The sequence below is a fragment of the Hipposideros armiger genome, unplaced genomic scaffold (assembly GCF_001890085.2).
Source record: "Hipposideros armiger isolate ML-2016 unplaced genomic scaffold, ASM189008v1 scaffold_964, whole genome shotgun sequence".
NCBI lineage: Eukaryota > Metazoa > Chordata > Mammalia > Chiroptera > Hipposideridae > Hipposideros > Hipposideros armiger.
In genome coordinates, this window is record NW_017732314.1 from 23,763 (window position 1) to 42,150 (window position 18,388).

At 36.6% G+C, this 18,388-nt stretch overlaps 1 protein-coding gene across 3 annotated transcripts in view; it reads right to left on the reverse strand.

Annotated features, from left to right (window-relative positions):
- LOC109375498 (protein lunapark) overlaps positions 1 to 9,858 on the reverse strand; it is a 31,561-nt gene extending 21,703 nt beyond the window's left edge. The window contains exons 1-5 of one of the 3 annotated variants that reach the window (XM_019630885.1): positions 9,744 to 9,858; positions 7,275 to 7,296; positions 4,437 to 4,525; positions 2,805 to 2,846; positions 1,844 to 2,031 (exon numbers count right to left, since the gene is read on the reverse strand). In XM_019630885.1, the coding sequence (XP_019486430.1) occupies positions 1,844 to 2,031; positions 2,805 to 2,846; positions 4,437 to 4,463 (257 nt within the window). In that variant the 5' untranslated portion in view covers positions 4,464 to 4,525; positions 7,275 to 7,296; positions 9,744 to 9,858. Of the gene's footprint in view, positions 1 to 1,843; positions 2,032 to 2,804; positions 2,847 to 4,436; positions 4,526 to 7,274; positions 7,341 to 9,743 lie in introns of all 3 variants that reach the window. The other 2 variants (XM_019630886.1, XM_019630884.1) reach the window with 2 other exon arrangements.
- Positions 9,859 to 18,388: the final 8,530 nt, after the last annotated feature.

Consider the following 18,388-nt stretch of genomic DNA (forward strand, 5'->3'; position numbering starts at 1 on the left):
CAAAACGACAGCAACTTGTATGTTCCCCTTTCCCCAATTCCCCAGCGCTGTTCCCATCCCCCCAATTCCCCAATAAAAATCTTTAAAAAAATTTTTTTTAAATAAATAAATAACAAAATGATCTTGTCATATTGTTTCTGGAGTCAATGGAATTGTAATAGATAAGTATGATATCGGGGGTGGGAATGCAGTGGATGTGGGGAGGGAGGTTGTTACTTTGTGAGGCGTGAAAAGGACAACTATTGCATTATTCTGTACACCTGAAACTAATAATAAAAAACAAAAATAAATAAATAAATAAAATTTAAAAACTAAAATAAAATAAATAAAAATAAAAAATGAATTAATTACAAATGAAACTAAACCCAAACCAAAAAAAAAAATCTTCAATGGCTTTCCAGTACTTAGAGTAAAGCCTAAAATCCTTATAATGAACTAAAAGGCCACAAGAAATATTCCTTGCCTAACTATCCAGACTTTTCTCTATAATCCATTCTTTGCCCTCTTTTACTCTTTAAACCTACCAGGCTCTATACCCCCTCCTCTCTCAGGGCTTTCAAATATGCGGTTCCTTCTGCCTAAAACACTACCCACCATGTCACGCCACCCACCCTTGATACACATCCTCATCCCTTGGATCTCAAACTCAAACATCACTTCCTCAGGGAGGCTGTGGTAGGCAGAATCCTCAAGATATCCTTCTCCTTCCCCAAGAGTTCCATCCTCTGGTTACATAGTCAAATAGTAATCTAGGTGCTGCTGTGAAGGAACTTTGCAGATATAATTATTACTCAGTTGATTTTAAAAGAGGGAGATTATCCTGGATTATCCTGGTGGGTCTAATATAATCTGTTAAACCCTTAAAAGCAGAGCATTCTCAGCCAACTGCAGAATAGGAAGTCAGAGAGATGCAGAAGTTGCCAATAACCTGATTGAGCCTGAAAGAGGATTCGTCCCCCAGAAACTCCCAATAACACCCCAGACCAGCTGATAAGCTCGATTTAGACCTTTAAGACACTAACCAGAGAACCCAGTCAAGCCATCTGTTCTTCTGACCTACACAGGTGTGATATAATAAATGGGTGTTGCTTTAAGCTGCTAAACTTGTGGCAGCAATAGAAAACAAATACAAAGGCCCTTCCCTAACCCCACCTCCACCCCAGACTGTTTGAGGGCCCCTGTTAAATGCTCCCATAGCAATAGGCACTTCTCTTTCATAATATTCATCATACTTATTGCTTAATTTAATGTATGCAGCCTAAGATCTACAGTCAGAAATTTTGTATTTTTGTGTACAAAAATTATAATCCAATGTCTATACACAATTGGTACCCATAAATGTTGATTGAATGGACAAATTTTTAATTTAATTGTCTCTCAAAATTCTCAGTCACAACACACCTTCTGTAATATGCTGTTATAAAATATTTCTGTAAGGATCAATTGCTTTATAGCAGTGACTAAAAAGAGAGGAACAGAGGTGGGATGGATAGAACATATTCAAATAACTGGGGCAGTTCCTTTGTTTTACAAACCCTCTCTCAATGCCCTGTCCACGCCTAATACCCCTAGGGAAGCATGACCATCCATTAGAGTATCACAAAAGATTGTCGTTTAGAGCCATTGCTACTAATGTCACTGGGTCATATTCCTCGGGTATGTAAAGAAAGGTTTAAAACAACTGTTCTACTTTTTTAAAGAAATATTTTTTAAACTGCAAAAAAAAAAAAAACAATTTTATTCAATCTGAGACATTGCTATTTCCTAATAAAAAAGAGACTAAATATATTAACATTATCTGATCAGAAAGAGGAAAGGTCAACAAAATGAACAATTTACTTACATCAGTGGGAAAGCAAAAAATGGGAGTGTCATGGTAAGTCTTGCTGAAAATTCATCAGGAAGATACCACAAGTATACAATTAAACATGTAAGCAGATAGAGAATTGAGGAGTAAAGAATTAATCTTCCAACCCATAATTTTTGTAGTCTCTGATTTTTTTCCCTAAATTCTTCCAATGCTTGAATTTCCTATTAAGAGAAAATTGTTTTATATTAATCTCAAATTTCATAAATATATTAAAATATTAACAAAATTTTTAACATGAGAGGTTATATAGAAGGAATTCTTAAAGTTCAATGAAATATAATACCTTAACATTTTAAAAGGAACATGAAAAAGAAAACTAAAAATGAAGATAAAAATAAAAATGCCTATTCTGACAAATTACTTTTTTAAATGCAAAATTTAGATACTATTTTTAACCTATCAAATTAGCAAAGATCAGAAGTATGAAACTGGTATCAATAAATAGTATTTGTTAAACCAAGCAAGTAATAATTCTTCCTGTATAATGCCTATAAAAAAGTCTGGCTATAAAAAGAAAGAATAAAAATTGAAAGAGTGACCCATACTATAGTCTTTCAATCTATTACTCACTCTCAGTATTCCCATGGAATAGCCATTTTTGATAATGATAGAAAGCATAAAAAGCTGTGAAGTTTGCAGACCAATAAAAATTGTTGCAGACTATCTTATAATCTACTTTATACTATCTGTAACATTGATTTACACCAGGCTGTAGATCTAATTTCATTCTAACAGACTCTATTACTTGACACAGTCTTCTTATGTCACTGATAGACTTTGGATTTTTTTGAGATCATGTAACATTAAAGTTCTCATGCTTGTTCTATATCATCTTTAAATTTCCATACCAGATCCAAGCTCCAAAAGAACATATACTAAAATATTTACATAACACCTAAAATGAATTAAAATGCCCCAGGGCCATAGTACATACCTTATCTATATTTTCCAAAACTTCTACAGTTGAAGGTTTTGCCTGTTATAGAAATCAAAATAAGAGACAGCATTAAAACTTGTTACTGCAAACATAGAAACACCTTGATTTAATCATAAAAGGACACTTTAATCCACAATTGGTTTTTTTTCAAATGTTGTCAGGCAATATGTATTCCTCTTTATTTATAAATAAGATTTAATATTTAAATAAAAATATAATTATAAACAGAACTATATAAGATTAAATAAGCATTTTAATACTTATTTTAGTCCTAGAAATACTTTTCAACTCTAATAGCTCAATTTTTACCATTCTTAATCCCAACAAAACATACTTTTATAGAAACAAAGTTTCCTCCAAAAAACATTTTCTAAGATACTATTATTTAAAAGAAATTATGTATTAAAAAATTCAAGACTAAAGATGGTCTGATTTGCTACTGCTATAAGTTCACTTAGGACTCTGGAGGTCAAAATCAACAGGCTACCTTCATTGTGAATTCCTAAAGTACTTTTTTGGAAGATCAGATTTTAAAAGGGCATCTAAGAATACTTCATTAGAGCAGAGCTTATTTTTTAAAGATGCTTTTTATACCACCTAGAATAAAAACCAACCTAAATGACTCACACAACACTTGAGAAAATATTTACCAATTATATACTCAACAATCTAAGAGTATAATGAATATCAATTAATTGTATTTCCCACAAGAGTAGTTAACATTAGGTTGAACCATATGAAATTGCTATTTATGTAAGTCAAAGCTGTTGAATATTGGCAATTTCATATGGTTCAACCTAACAAGAAAGACAAAGGAAGAATAGATAAATTTGATCCTCAGGCAAAACTGTTAAAAGATGGTTTGTTTGTTTTGTTTTCTTTTCTTTTGTTTTGTTTGGGGGGGAGGGGGGCAGTGGGTTCAATATAATGCCAATCCAGAACAAAATAGTTCCAGCAATAGCTCAAAACTAAATTGTGTACCAAGTATTGCTAGACTCCATTATTACAGTAAAAAGGAGTCCAAAAATAATAAGCAAAGTAATTTGTCCTAGACTACATTATCTCCTCTTATATTAAAGAGCATTTATAAATATATTTTAATTTTATAGCTCTAAATTTGAGATACTTCCTCTAAAGTCTTAACCAATAAAATCAAACTATATTTTTAATTTTGTGTAACCTATAATTCCTAAAAGTATATTTAGTGTGACCTCAGTAAATATTTGTGACAAGCTTTAAACAAAAGAATATAGCCTGTAAAAACTAAGTATTGTATAAAATATTTAATTTCAACTCTTTTTCAAATGACATTGAAATTTAGGTACAATGAGAAGAAAAGAAGAAAAGATAACCATTTGTACATGAATGCATAAATAGAGAAATAAAAACAATTCATAAGTCAAGAGTGAAATAATCCTGTTAAACAGAGACATTAGACACCTATACAGCAAATAAAACTACTAAAGTCCAAATAAAAAACTAATTCATAAGAAAGAAAAAAAATAAATATAGTAAGGGATAATATCAAACGAACATTCAAGTCTACACCACAAAGGAGAATTTTATAAATAGTTTTACTTGACACTTTCATATTAGACTACAAACTGGCTATAAAGAAAAATAACTTACCCTCCATCGAGAAAATAATCCACCCATCTTTTATTTGTAGAAACTGAGCACAATGATAAATATCATCAATTGTCCAAAGGATTTCACAGCTAGAAATAAAGTATTTTAAAATTTTTAAGTTATAACACACAGTATACCCACTATAGAATTTAGATGTTGTAATACTGCCTAAAAATACAATAAAAGATTAATTTCTTTGGACTCCACTTATGTGGAATTTTAATTTAGGCAGTTGGGATAAAGTTCACCGTCTAAAATAATCCTTTCTTCCAAGCCAGGACATATTTAAAAGTGGAAATAAATCTGGAAAGCCTTCATAATAGCAAGGCATTTTAGAAGTGTACATTCATACCACTTTGCAATTTTCTGTTCTTTAAAGTGGGTCCCCTGTGTTGTTCTTATAAGAAAAGTTTTACTATATTACTTTCATTCTATATGCTTAAATACAACTATTTCTATCATTCTGCTGCCTCCCAACTAAACTAGTTATTTAGAATTAGGGGTGTTTTACAATGTTTAGAATAACATCACCTTAAAAGTAATAATAGAAAGTCAGCTGGATTTTCAATAAAAAAAATAAGGATTACAAGGCTACCTGTGACCTTAAGTAAATCACTTAATGTTTCTGAGCCTTAGTTCTTTTCTGAAAGTTAAAGTTAATAATACTATCACTTTTCACAGGACAGCCTTCATTATTACCATTTTACGGATAAGAAAATTAAGTGAAAAGAGGTTTAGTGATTTGTCCAATAGCTCAGAAGAAGCATGGCCCAAAGCCACTCTATCTTCAGACTTCTCATCTATTCACTGCTATTCAACACCCAAATAAACATTTCTCTCTGAAATCGCATCTAAGTTCCCCTCAGGTTAGTTGACCTTCATGTCAGCTAGTTGTATGTACCCTTCTTTTAGCTGTTTTTCTATCACTCTGAAATGTATTATAATATTACCATATGTATGAAAATTTATCAGCAATATTACATTCTAAAACAGCTTACCAGTCAATAATTATATAAATTTTTATTCTTTTAAGTTGAAACAGTAAAAGTATACTTTCAAACTTATATATTTTTACCAAGTTACAGTATATACAATCAATGTATAAAACCACTTCATTTCCATAAAAAAAAAAAAGTTAGGCCATAGTCTTACATTTTTTTAAAACCATGAATGTAATCACAAAATAATGTCAGTACCAAGTTAGTACATTCACTCTGCAACACTATTTATAGGTTGGAATTAGCATGAGCCATGCCTATCTTGGACTTTCTTGGTTAAAGAAGTAACGAAGAGCCTAATTATGAAACACTTTCACTTACAAAGTAATTTCTAGGGACAGAAATACCTATAATCTGTCCTGAAATTTTTTGATGTTCATAAATATAATGAATGTTATAAGCCACATTTAAGTTGCAATCTAAATATTATTAATCCTTCAATGTTAATTCAGTATTCAAATTTCTAAAATGCAGTTGTAGGAAATACAGGAACTTTAATGAATAAAAGTATAAATTTCTGCTTTAAGACATTAAATAGATCTTAAAACCATCTTAAGATGCTAAAAATAATCACCAAGAAAGGTGACTGGGGAGGAGACATGTAGATGAACCACTTCAACTTGGTATTTTCAAAGTATACATCATCCCACTATTTTGGAACTAACGTATGGTGTCTAGCACAGTGTTTTGTACACAATTGACTGACACATTTTGGTTTGTAACAGAGTAACATGCCTAAAAGTTAAATTTGTAGCCATCACAAATCAGAATTTTTAATATTTGAGAGTAATAAGAACAATGATAACAATATCAGCTAAATACTTGGTAGGCACGTACTCTCTAGCAAGGCCTAAAACAAATGCTTTACATGAATTTTATCATTTAGATACTACTATTGCTCCATTTTACAAGTGAGGAAACTCAGGCTAGGGAAGTGAACTAACTTGCTAAGGCCCCAAAGATATTAAGTAACAGAGCCAGACATGGCATCTTAGTTTCGATCTTTTTTTAAAGCAACCAGTTAGTCTCAATAACACAAAATCAGAAATAAAGTCTGCTTTATATAGATTGGATTGGAATATTTACATATAAAATATATGAAAGGACCTATGACATTCTCAAATAGCTGGTAAACAGAGCTACTGAAGTGGAAAGTGAGTTATAAACACAAGAGACTGTTAGTACAGTGTATCATGTAGCCTAATTCCTTCATTTGAATGCATAAATCTGCATGGAAGAGAAGCTAAAAATGATTTGCCAAAATCATGCAGCCCAGCTAGGGGCAGAACTGGCACTAGAAGTCTACCAGCACGGCTTTTACTTGTTTACTGTATATCACTTTTAAAATAAGTGTAAGATGAAATATATGCATAAAATTGCAATTAATACCAACTTTGACATCAATTATTTGCTTGGAGAATTGTTTCAGTGTTAATGAAACAAACTCTGGCTTAGCCTTCAAGATCCCTGAAGCAGAGGATTGTGCTTTTCAATTTGTCCTCTCAAACAACAGTAGGGTAAAAATCATTAAATGCCATATCCATGCTTTCAGGTTGGTAATCAAAGAACCAGTCAACCTCATTGTTCCAGCAGTTTTCCTATCAAATTCTAGTACTATTTGTTAAAGAAGCTGATTTACTATAATGCACATGCAATGGTAGTACTTTCCAAAATATATGAAAGCATAACAAAATTCAATAAATCAACTATTTTTCTATAGTATTAATTTCATATCTCTTCTATTTTCAAACACCTTTTCCATCCTTGCCACCCAAACATCCTAACTCCAATCACTATGGCCCATTAGTTACCATGAAATTTGGGCAAATAATTTACTCACCTCAGTTACTCAATATCTTCATCTGCAAAGTAGGGATAGTTAAGGACCCTCTTAAATGTTGAAAGGCTTAAATGACATAATGCATTCTGTATTTACAGCAGTGCCTAACATTCTAATTTCTCATTACAAACTGTTGTTTTAATGGCTGTGATCGTGGCTGTTTTCTAGTCCATTTCTGCTTCAACACATGGAAAATACATGGGAACCAAATAACTAGCATTTCTTTTTGAAACATAAATCAATTTGCTTGCCCTTGAGTGGACAGATGGCTCAATCTCAAGTGGCTTGTCCCCAAGAACTCTTCCATGAACATGTACAGAGAGTCTCTTTCCACTCTATCACAATTGTATCTGACATGACCTTAAACGTTAGGTGCATCTAACATGTTTTTCAATGAATAATAATGCCCACCATATTATTTGGATGTTTTCTATCAACTGCAACTCACACTCAGGCTTAGATGTCAGAATTTAAAATCTTGGGGCATGTTATTCTTAAATTTTCAGCTCACTTCAAGTTATATTAAAATAATGGAGTAAAAAAAAGGTCTAGTTTCAAAATATGACTCAACTACATACTAGCTATGTGATCTTGGGTAAATTAAACTCTAAGCCTCAGTTTCCACATTTGTAAAGTGGTGAAAATATCTATATTTCACAGAATTGTTGTATGAATTAAATGAAATAATATATCACTTGGCACAGTGTCCAATAAATTTTAAGTGCATAATAAATTGTAACCATTGTTATTACTATTACCAGAAAATACATGTAGTACAGATAATACTTCTAATATGAACGCATTTCTTCCTAACTTCCTACAAAAAGACTTCTTTCATAACTTTAAAACTGGAAAATAAAATTGCAGTTTGTATTTTAACTGAAATTGTGTTGCTCTCATTTTTTCTAATATAAAAAAGAAAAACACTCTGCAGGCTCTTTCATTAAAATAACCTGTAGGCCTTTAACAGCAAACAAACTTTAGCTTTATGTTTATCAAGTTTTAAACTTAAGTAGAAACTATTCAATCACTATCAACAGTACCTTTTTAATATATTGTACTACTCAAGATTAAAAGTAATTTATTCTAGAACTCTATATTTCAAATATCCTATTTGAAAAGGCAATTCTGAAATATCTCAAACTGCCACATTTATTGCTAAAAAATAAAATTATTGAAACGTAGTACAGCTCTAAAACCACTTTTACTATATGGTGATTAATTTCTGGTCTTCAGGGTAAGTCGATGTTCATTCTGAACTAAATACTACCAAAAATGATTATCTGATTAGAAAGATTTCTATATGAAATCATACTTGTTTGATAGCCAATAACTTTTTTCCTTTTCTTATAGTCTTTTACATTTTAACAAGATATAAACACAATATAAGTTTATTAACAGCATTGGGCTGACCTCAGTAGATGACAGAGCAACTTCAATTTCTGATTTTAATTAAATGCATCACTCATTTTAAAAAATGTGTTCAAAATCAACTTGGTCCCCCTAAAGCTGAACTATGGGGACTGCTGAGGACAAGAGATGAGCATTCCCTGCCAGTTTGAACATATGTCTGAACCCAAGCTCACCGCCACACAAACCGCCGTTGAATAGGAGTAGTTTTGTCAATGGTGACACCCAGGCCACAGAGAAAGGAGAAAACAGTGGACACTGGGCACCACAAACCAGCAGCCAACTGGGGAAAGCAGAATGTGGAAAACTCAGTGAGTCACAGGTTTTGCTCAGCACTGAAAGGGAACCACCAGCAAAACTGAGTTCCCCGATCCCAACCCTCTCTTAGTCCCCATACACCATATTAAAGAATTAAAACTACTGATGTAGTTTAGATTTGCTCTTCTTCTGCCACGCTGATGACACCTAAGCAACCTGGCCCTTCCCTTCACGCCTTCCACCGCCCACCACCCCTCAAATAAGGACAACTGTACACACGGGCTTCTCTAAGCAGCACATACTCCACGCCCACACACGCCTGGGCCGAGCAGCATGACACTGACAGTTTTCGGTCCCTCGTGATCCTTCCAACTGGTGTCGCCTCCTCACAACTCAGAAAGAGGAGCTGGGGAGAGCCCTCGAAGCGGCAGCTCAGCGGAGGACCTTATGACCCTTCGCCTCGGCAGAGGTGGGCCACAGAGCGGATGCTCAGCTCAACTCAAGTCAAAGCCCCGGAATCTCCGAGAACAGGGCTAGGGGACCCACCTCCCCTTGGGGGGCAGAAAGGGGTCTCCAGCACTCCAGAGCCACCCCTGCCATTGTGTGGGGAAATCAAAGGGACCCGGCGGGCGAGTCTGACTAGACGCCGCCGCGGCCGCAGAGCTCTTAGGCCACTCGGCGTGGGGCGGGGGCGCCCGGGAGAGGCAAGCGGGGGAACCGCGAGCGTACTTCCCAGGGAAAAGCCCAGCGCGCAGCCCCTCTGCCGAGCCCTCCTAACTGCCCTCCGTGTGAGCACTCTACCTTCAAGACGCGGGCAAAGCCCGGCGCTGGCTTCCACCTCTGCCAGCTTGGGCCGCCACCGCGCAGCCTGCCTCCGGAGCAGGCAGCAGCCGCCACTGACAGACCGAGGGGCCCTGCCAACTCCTTCCCATCAAACCCCGCGCTCCCGCCGCCCGCCAATCGGGGCCGCGGCCGGCGCGCGCCGCTCCCGGTCACGTGACCGTGGCCTGAACGTGCAGTTCGGGAGGGTGGGGAGGCTGAGTCGGGCGTTTGGCCTGAGGACGCCTGCCGGTGTGGCCTCGCGGCCAAACTGGGTGCTCGTCGCCGCGTTTCAGGGGTGATCATGCCACTTATTTATGACGCTTACCAATACAGTTACTTCTAACTCTCCCTTTTCCTTTCTTTGAAAACCTGTTCTGCCAAATCTCAATAGAGAAGGAAAACCCTGAAGCCCCCTAGATAGAGACCGCCGAGAGAGCGGAGTGGGGTTGAAGGTGGAGGTGGGTGCTTCTTGAAGGGCGTTCTCCCTGACGAGTCCCTGATCAGCTGTCATCCAGCGGGCAGCGGAGCAAGTTAGTATGACACATATTAGAAGGGACCAGTTTCCAAAGAAGCCACTGGAAAACATTCAGCCTAGACTTCAGGCTTTTATCATTCGAGGACGTCAAAAAAGAGTCATTTGATGATTAGAGGCTTACCTCAGAGGTGTGTGGTAAGCTTAAAATGCCAAATGATGTTGATTTCAAACTGTGGAGAACAACGTAAGCTGAGTTTTCTTAAAACTATCACCTCAAGAATACTCCCGTCAGGGGCCCACAAATAAACCCCCCCAGGGTACATTTGCCTCAGATTTGAAACATTGGCTAAAGAGCGTTAAATTTCCTAGTCAACTGGGAATGACAAATCTAAATAACAAATGATACTTGAACCACTAATGTGGAGAAGAGTAGAGAAACTTCAGCTAAAATTTTTGTCATGTTTTACCCCTGTGACATGTTTTAACCCTGTGTGCAAACATTTTTCATGGGATTGTTCTATTTTAGTCACATACACATTTTAAAATAATGAAATGTTTCCACGATTTTTAAAGAGTCTAATCATTTTAATGTGCTGCTTAAACTTTGACAGCGCAAACAGGTAAAGTAAGAAAAGAAACTGAATGTAGTGTCTAGATGGTAAGAATAATTTATTATCCTGGAAGCTACCATATACCAGATAATTCACTGTGGCGATGCTTGTCCTGGCTGCTAAAATCTTTACTTACAGCTTTGTAAACTTCTAAGGATGAAGGGAAAGGAACCAAAGTTTACTTCTTCTATACTCTGGGTCAGGCACTTGATAAATCTAGAAATTTACAAAGTAAAAAAGTACGTATTTCACCTGTTTTGATACAGAAATTTAACTATTTTGTTTTCCAACCTTTGCTATTTCAAACTATTTTAAAAAAAGGCTTGTGCAATTATGCAATTACTACATCTCATCTCAGGAAGATCTCTTTTCCTAAGAGAATAAGGAAGAAATGTTTTCCACTTGCTAAAGATTTGTTCTCTAGTTTTAATTGAGCCATCAAGGCCTATTGTAAAGGGGGGAAAAACTGGAGGAAGGAGACAGAGAAGAGCTGGGTGAGTGCAAGAGATTCCAAAAACCTAATCCTGTGACAAAATTCTCTAGGTAATTGCTCTAGAAGAGGAGACATTTGACCTGGCAAGGGGCAGGAGAGAAGTACTGAATCATTAACTCTTTTAATCTTCCCAACAAACTTTTAAGGTATCATTTTTTAAATGAGGAAACTGAAAAGTAGGAAGATAATGTATATTGTTGAAGGTAACACTGTACCACTCACTGCCTCCTTTATATCAAGTGGTAAGAGTTTATTAGGCACAGTGAGGGAAGATATTAGAAGCTGAGAAATCAACATATGTACTGTACAGCTAGACTACAGGCTACAGGGGTCCTTCCAAATACTGAGGACAAAACCCTGTGTTAAGTGCTGAGGATACAGAGATAAATAAAACCGCTGTCTTAAAGCAACTGACACTAGTGAGAGAAACCTTCAAGAAAATAAAAAACGGGGCAGCCAGGTGGCTCAGTTGGTTAGAGTGTGAGTTCTGAGCAACAGAGTTGCCGGTTCGATTCCCACATGGGATGGTGGGCTGTGCCCCCTGCAACTAGATTGAAAATGGCGACTGGACTAAGATTAAAGGACAACAACTTGACTTGGAACTGATGGGTCCTGGGAAAAACACACTGTTCCCCAATAAAGTTAAAAAAAATAGAGTGAATAAACACTGGTAGAGACAAATGTTCAAGTGATTGAAAAACAATAAGGCAACATCAGTCAGAGGGGATATGGGAAAGCCAATGAAGGTGGTACTTTAACTGAGTCCAAATATTAAAAGAGTTATTCCCTACTAATCCTAAAATTATACTGAGTTATATTCTTAGCAAGTGAAATTGGAAGAACACCAAAGAAGATGAGAAAGGAAGGAAACCACTCTAGTCAAAGGAAGTCCAAAAGGTCCAACTAAATAAATAAGTGAGCCCCACTTATTTAGAAAAATAAATGACAGTTGCAAGAGATATAGGCGCTAACAAAGCTTACAGTAGGGTCATTCATTGATCTGTTCGGAAAGATTAGAGCAAGTCACACTGGAATGAAGATCCAAAGGACGAAAAACTGAAGAAAGGAGAAAAGGAAACATTTTATGTAAAGGCCTTTAGTCAAGAGGGAACATGCAAGCCTGGGGGAATGAAAGGAGGCCACTGTGGCTAGGGCCTAGATTCCAGGGAGAGAGTGCTACATACAGTATGAAGCTGGAGACCAGACTAAGCAGGGCGTCACTGGCCATACTGAGAACCGTTTTTGTTTTTTTTTTTGAGAGTGAAGTGGAGAGGGGATTTGACCTGATCAGATCTGTGTTTGAAAGAGCATTCCAGCTGCAGCACGAGAATATGAACACGGCCAGCATTGGACCAATTAAGAATTATGGGTGGTACTTAGTATTGGTAGTAGTTCAAGTATATTTGGGTGGGAACAAGGACATGGAGACAAGTGGGGAAAATGAAACAATGTAAGAAGTAAAATGGGAGACCTTGGTGATGGGTTTAGATTTCATGGAGCAGAATGGGGACTGAAGGAGAGGGAGGAGTAAGGGATGACAGGATTTCTGTACAGCCCAGTGAGTGGATAACAAGGCTATTACCAAGATATGAGGAACACTGAAATAAAATAGAATTTGGTTTGGGGGAAGATGTTGATTTTAATTTGAACACGTTGAGTTTAAGATGTTTTTGTGACTTCAAGAAGAGATGTCATGTAAACAGATCTATGGATCTGCAGCACTGAGAAGTGGAGAAAAAACATTTTACAGTTTATAATCCATCCTTTCCCACAAGGTACTTATTTTTTCAAAATGCAAATATCTTTACTTATAAATGTTTGGTTTTTTAAATATATTGCAAGAAAGCAGAAAAAAAAATCTCTAGAGCAGTTTCCCAGACTTCCCTGCGAGTCGCCTGGGGCCTTTGTTAGAAAAACAAATTCTCAGGCTCCTTCTCCAGAGATTCTGATTCTACGCGTCTGGTATAGAGCCCAGAAATTTGGATTTTTTAACAACTGCAGCTGGTGATTCTTTTTATCAGGGAATTTCTCTGGGCAATGATACTCTAGTACCATAGGCCGCTTACCTGAGAGTTACCCAAGGTACTTTTTAAAATATAGATTTTTGGGTGCAAAATAAAACCTGTAGTAGCATAGGGGATGGGAAGAATGGAGAGAGAAAGATGGCACAGTACCAGGTAGTCCAAGACCTCACTCTCCATCTTCAACAGAGGTGTCCTAGGCTCTCTACCAGGCAGTTCAGAGGAAAGATGGTGTCCTTTGCTGGAAGACACATATCAGGCAGAGCAGGCAGCCCTCACAGGCTGCTCTGATATCAGCTTTCCTGGCTTCTAGCCCAGGCCCCAGGCCCTGTCCACTGAAATGGTGCTCAGACTACTCTGATGCTCTTTTTCCACCACTGCCATAAAACCTCACCTTTTACTCCCTGGTCTCCCAATCTTCTTCAGTGTTATACTCCATAAACTCCTTCCCAGTTCAAGGGGGGTTTTTTTAGCTAACCTGGCCAAGGCTGGAAGAGAAATAAGGTCAAATGCTATGTTTACTCTCAGCAAAGCTTTCGTTATTCTCAAGACCCTACTTTGGAAGTGTTTTTGTTTTTAAAGACTAAATTGTTTGTTCAGTCTTTGTAATCTTGCTATAACAACTCTAAGTCTCTATGAGGCACTGTAGATGCTACTAATGAGGAAGAATCAGGAAGAATGGAGTAAAAAGAGAAGATTAGCGTAAACTTTTTATGATGGGAAATATAACAAACTCACAGAAAAGTTCACAAAACAGAAATGTACTACTTAAACACTATAACTCAAACTCTCATGTAACTCCACTGCGTGAAAAAGTAGACCATTACCAACACTCCAAAAGGCCCCAGGATGTCCCTTCCCTTATAACCCCCAAGTGCCTAGAGATAACCACTATCATGATTATCAACATGTCTTGCTTTTATTTATTGTTTTACTGCCTACTTATTCATTCTTAAACAATATAGCTTATGCCAATTTTTGAAGTCTTTGTAAATGGAGTCATAGAGTAAATTTTTATCACATCTTAATTTTTTTTTGATCAATGCTATCTGTCTTTAAGATTCATCCGTAAGATGTGGCTGTAGTTTATCCATTTTCATTGTTTAGGTTACTATATTGCATGGATATTCTACAATTTATTTATCTACTCTTAATATTGATAGACATAAGCTATGTCAATCTTTGGGCTATTATAAGCAATACTGTTCTGAGAGTGAGTGTATTTGTGTGTGTGTGTGTGTGTGTGTGTGTGTGTGTGTGTGTGTGTGTGTGATAAAGCATACGAACACAGATTTCTATAGAACCTTTACCTCGGAATGGAATTCCTGGTCCATAGGGCATGTTTATCTTCAGCTCCACAAGACCATGTGAAAATTTTTCAAAATGATTGTACCAATTTATATAACCAACAATAACATATAAAAGTTCCTGTTGCTGCATGTCCTCACCAACACTTGAATTGTCTGACATTTAAATTTTTGCCAGCCTAATAGGTGTGTAATGCCAACTTATTATGGCACTACTTTGCATTTCTCTGATTATTTACCATTTTCATATAAGCATTGGCTCATTGTTCAGGTGTTTTCACATTTTTTTATCAGGTTGTTTGTCTTTTTCTTACCAATTTGTATTAATTGATTATATAATATGGAAACAAATACTTGGTTGATTATATGTGCTACAGATATTTTTTTCTAGTCTGTGGCTTGCCTTTTCACTCTCTTGGTAATGTCTTTTGATGAAAAGAAATTCTTAATGTAGTTAAATGTATCCCCCTTTCTCTTTATGATCAGTGGTGTCTGTATCCTGTTTAAGAGACTTTTCCTACCCTGAGGTCATTAAGGTAGTCGCCTGAATTGTCTTCTAAAATTTTATTGTTTTGTTTTTCAAATTTAGTTCTAAGCAGGCCTGAAATTAACTTTTTTATGTATGAAAACAGCGAGGAATCTGTAGTCCTCACACCCCTCCCCTTCCTCCCAATGTGGAAATTTAAACCAGCACCATTATTGACAGATGTTCCTCTCCACCCTACCTGCAATGCTATCTTGGTCATAAACCAAGTAGTCATATACGTGTGGATTTGTTTCTGACCTTGCTATTCTGTTCTATTGGTCTATTTCTTTTTTTATATATTGCTAGATTCAATATGCTAATATTTTGTTTAAGATCTGGGAGGGGATCTTTCATGAATGAGATTGACCTGTCATTTTTCTTTCTGGTAATGTTCTTCTTTGGATTTGGCATCAAAGTTATATAGCTAGCTTCATGAAATGAGTTGGGGAATATACTTTCTCTTTCCTACTCCAGTTATTATTTTTGCCCATTTATTCTTCTTGTCTTTGCAATAAAATTGTCAAAAAAAAACCAAAAACCACTTAGATTTTTATTAATATTTCTTTAATTGTGTATATTAATTTCAGGGAGAATAACATTCTTCCACATGAGCCTTCCGTTTCTAGAATATGGTATGACTCTACCTGTGTTCAAGTGTCTTCATATGTTCTCTGAAAAAATTTATCATTTTATCACGTAGGCCTCATACTTTAGAGTATGCAGAATTCTAAAGATGCCCCTCTAAGATTCCCACCCCTTGGTTAGTCAATAAAACATTAGTCTAGGTACTACTGTGAAGGACAGTTACAGTTGTAACTAAAGTTACAGATTATCCTAAATTACCTAGATGGACACAATCTAACTACTTGAGCCCTTGCAAAGAGGAAATTTTTAACTGGAGTGAGAAAGATGTTACAGAAGCAGGAAGCTGAGGAGAGAGGACACAGAAGAGGGAGTGAGAGATTCAAAGCATAAGAAGGACTCAACCCGTTATTGCTGACTTTGAAAATGGAGGGAAAGGACCATAAGCCAAGGAATGTACCCAAGCTCTAGAAGCTAGGAATCCCTCCTGGCTGACAGCTAGCAAGCAAATGGAGAACTCAGTCCTATAACTGTATGCAACTAAATTCTGCCAACAACCTGAATGAACCTAGAAACAGATTCTCCCCTGGAGTCTCCAGAAAGGCATACACCTGCTAATAGCTTGATTTCAGCCTTGTGAAACCCAGAGCAGAGAACCAGCTCAGCCACAATGGGCCTGGATTTCTGACCTACAAAACTGTGAGATAATGAGTTGTTGTTTTAAGATGCTAAAGTTATGGTTAATGTGTTATGGCTGGCAAAGAAACTAAAACACAATTTCCTTATTATGCAAAAATATGTTTAGTGGCTCATCAAGTAAACCTTTAAGTAGGATGATACCAGGAAGTTCGCACTACTCAAACCCTGTGGCTGAGATATTTTTCACCTTTTAGAATCCAGACTAAAAATGATCATATAGCTAAGGGAGGTGACACTTGAAGCTACTCTCAGCTACCTCCTGAAGGTGGGTTTGGTAGACAAGACAAATAACACTTGGGAAAAGAGGGACAAGTCAGGGAAAGACAGCACCAAAGCCAAGAGCCCAGAGTGCAGCAGAATGAGCAGTATGCCTCCTCAACCTCTGTTTGCTCACTTCAAATGTAAGCTCAACCACCACACTGTCCTGAAGCAAATGTGCTAAATACATCAGAAATAAAGTCTAGACTGCTGTAAAATAACTTCAAAAATATCAATGTATTTTGATATTAATATTTGTCAAATCTAAAATTAAAGATTCCTATTATCATAAATAATGCATAATTCCCGAGATGATTTGTGTCTGAGAGACATGATTTAAAACTAGAACACAAGGTATTCTGGCATGTAGACAATTCCATGTGAGCTTAATCTAGTTATTTAAAAAGATACAAACATTTCCTTCTTACAATGGAAATAAAGAAAAACAATTTTGCTTGTTCTGGAATATACGTGTGTGTGTGTGTGTGTGTGTGTGTGTGTGTGTGTGTGTAATCAGGTTAAAATAAATTATTGGCTTGGTATCCAGTAATATTAAAAGATAGCATTCTAATGCTTCCTTAAAAATAACAATACAGGGCCGGCCGAGTGGCTCATTGGTTAAGAGTTGGCTTGGGAGTGCTAGCTCCTAGCAGCAGGGTGGCCGGTTCGGATCCCACATGGGCCAGTGATGCTGCACCCTCTGCAGCTAAGATGGTGAACAACAGCTCGACCTGGAGCTGGGCTGCCGTGAGTCGCCGGCGACAGCGTAGGCTGCAGTGGGCTGCAATGGGCTGCCATGAGCCACTTTTAGCAGCCGTCCAGTGGTCAGTGACCGATCTGCCTCAGCTGGGAAGAGCACAATAATAATACCAACATGGGCCAGTGAAGCAACATCCTCCACAACTAATCTGAAGAAAAAAAGGACAGCAACTTGTCTGTTCCCCTTCCCCAATTCCCCAATAAAATTAAATAAATAAATAAATAAATAAAGCAATACACATGACAAATCAGGTAGCTAGTAAAACTTGAATCTTCTCTTGTGTGCATGTAAAGCTTATACATAAAACATGGAAGATCTAGTTTTAGCTAAGTCTCACTGAGATTTATTGTTAATAGAAGTCAAAGGAGTACGTGGCATTTTACAAAGCATAAAATACGGAAGACAGAATTTTCTGCCCTGAGGAGCTTAGTAAAACATGTGTAGACAATGGTGAACAAGAAAAATAATAAGTCATGATGATTCACAAAGTGATTACCAATGAAAGACTGGGTAATTAAAAAGATGTCTCATAAAAAGTGAGCATTGGAAACTGCCAGGGATTTGAAAAAAAGTGACTGTCAAAGTTTGAAGAAAGAATGAAAAGAGATGAGAGAAATGAAAGAAAGTTCTAAGAAATAAGGAAAGAAGAAGATAAAGACAGAGAAAAAGACTTGGTGCCATGACATACGAACCATGAGAAAGAATGTAAGCTTGATTTGCTTGACAAACCTCTGAAATTAAACAACTGGAAATACTAACTATACAACTCATTTCTTATAAAACTTAAGAGATAGTTTTCCCAAACAGTCGACATTAAACCAGACCTCTTGTTCAAGCCATATTATTCCATCTATAACATATGTGTATATAAATAAAATTCCATACAGATCTG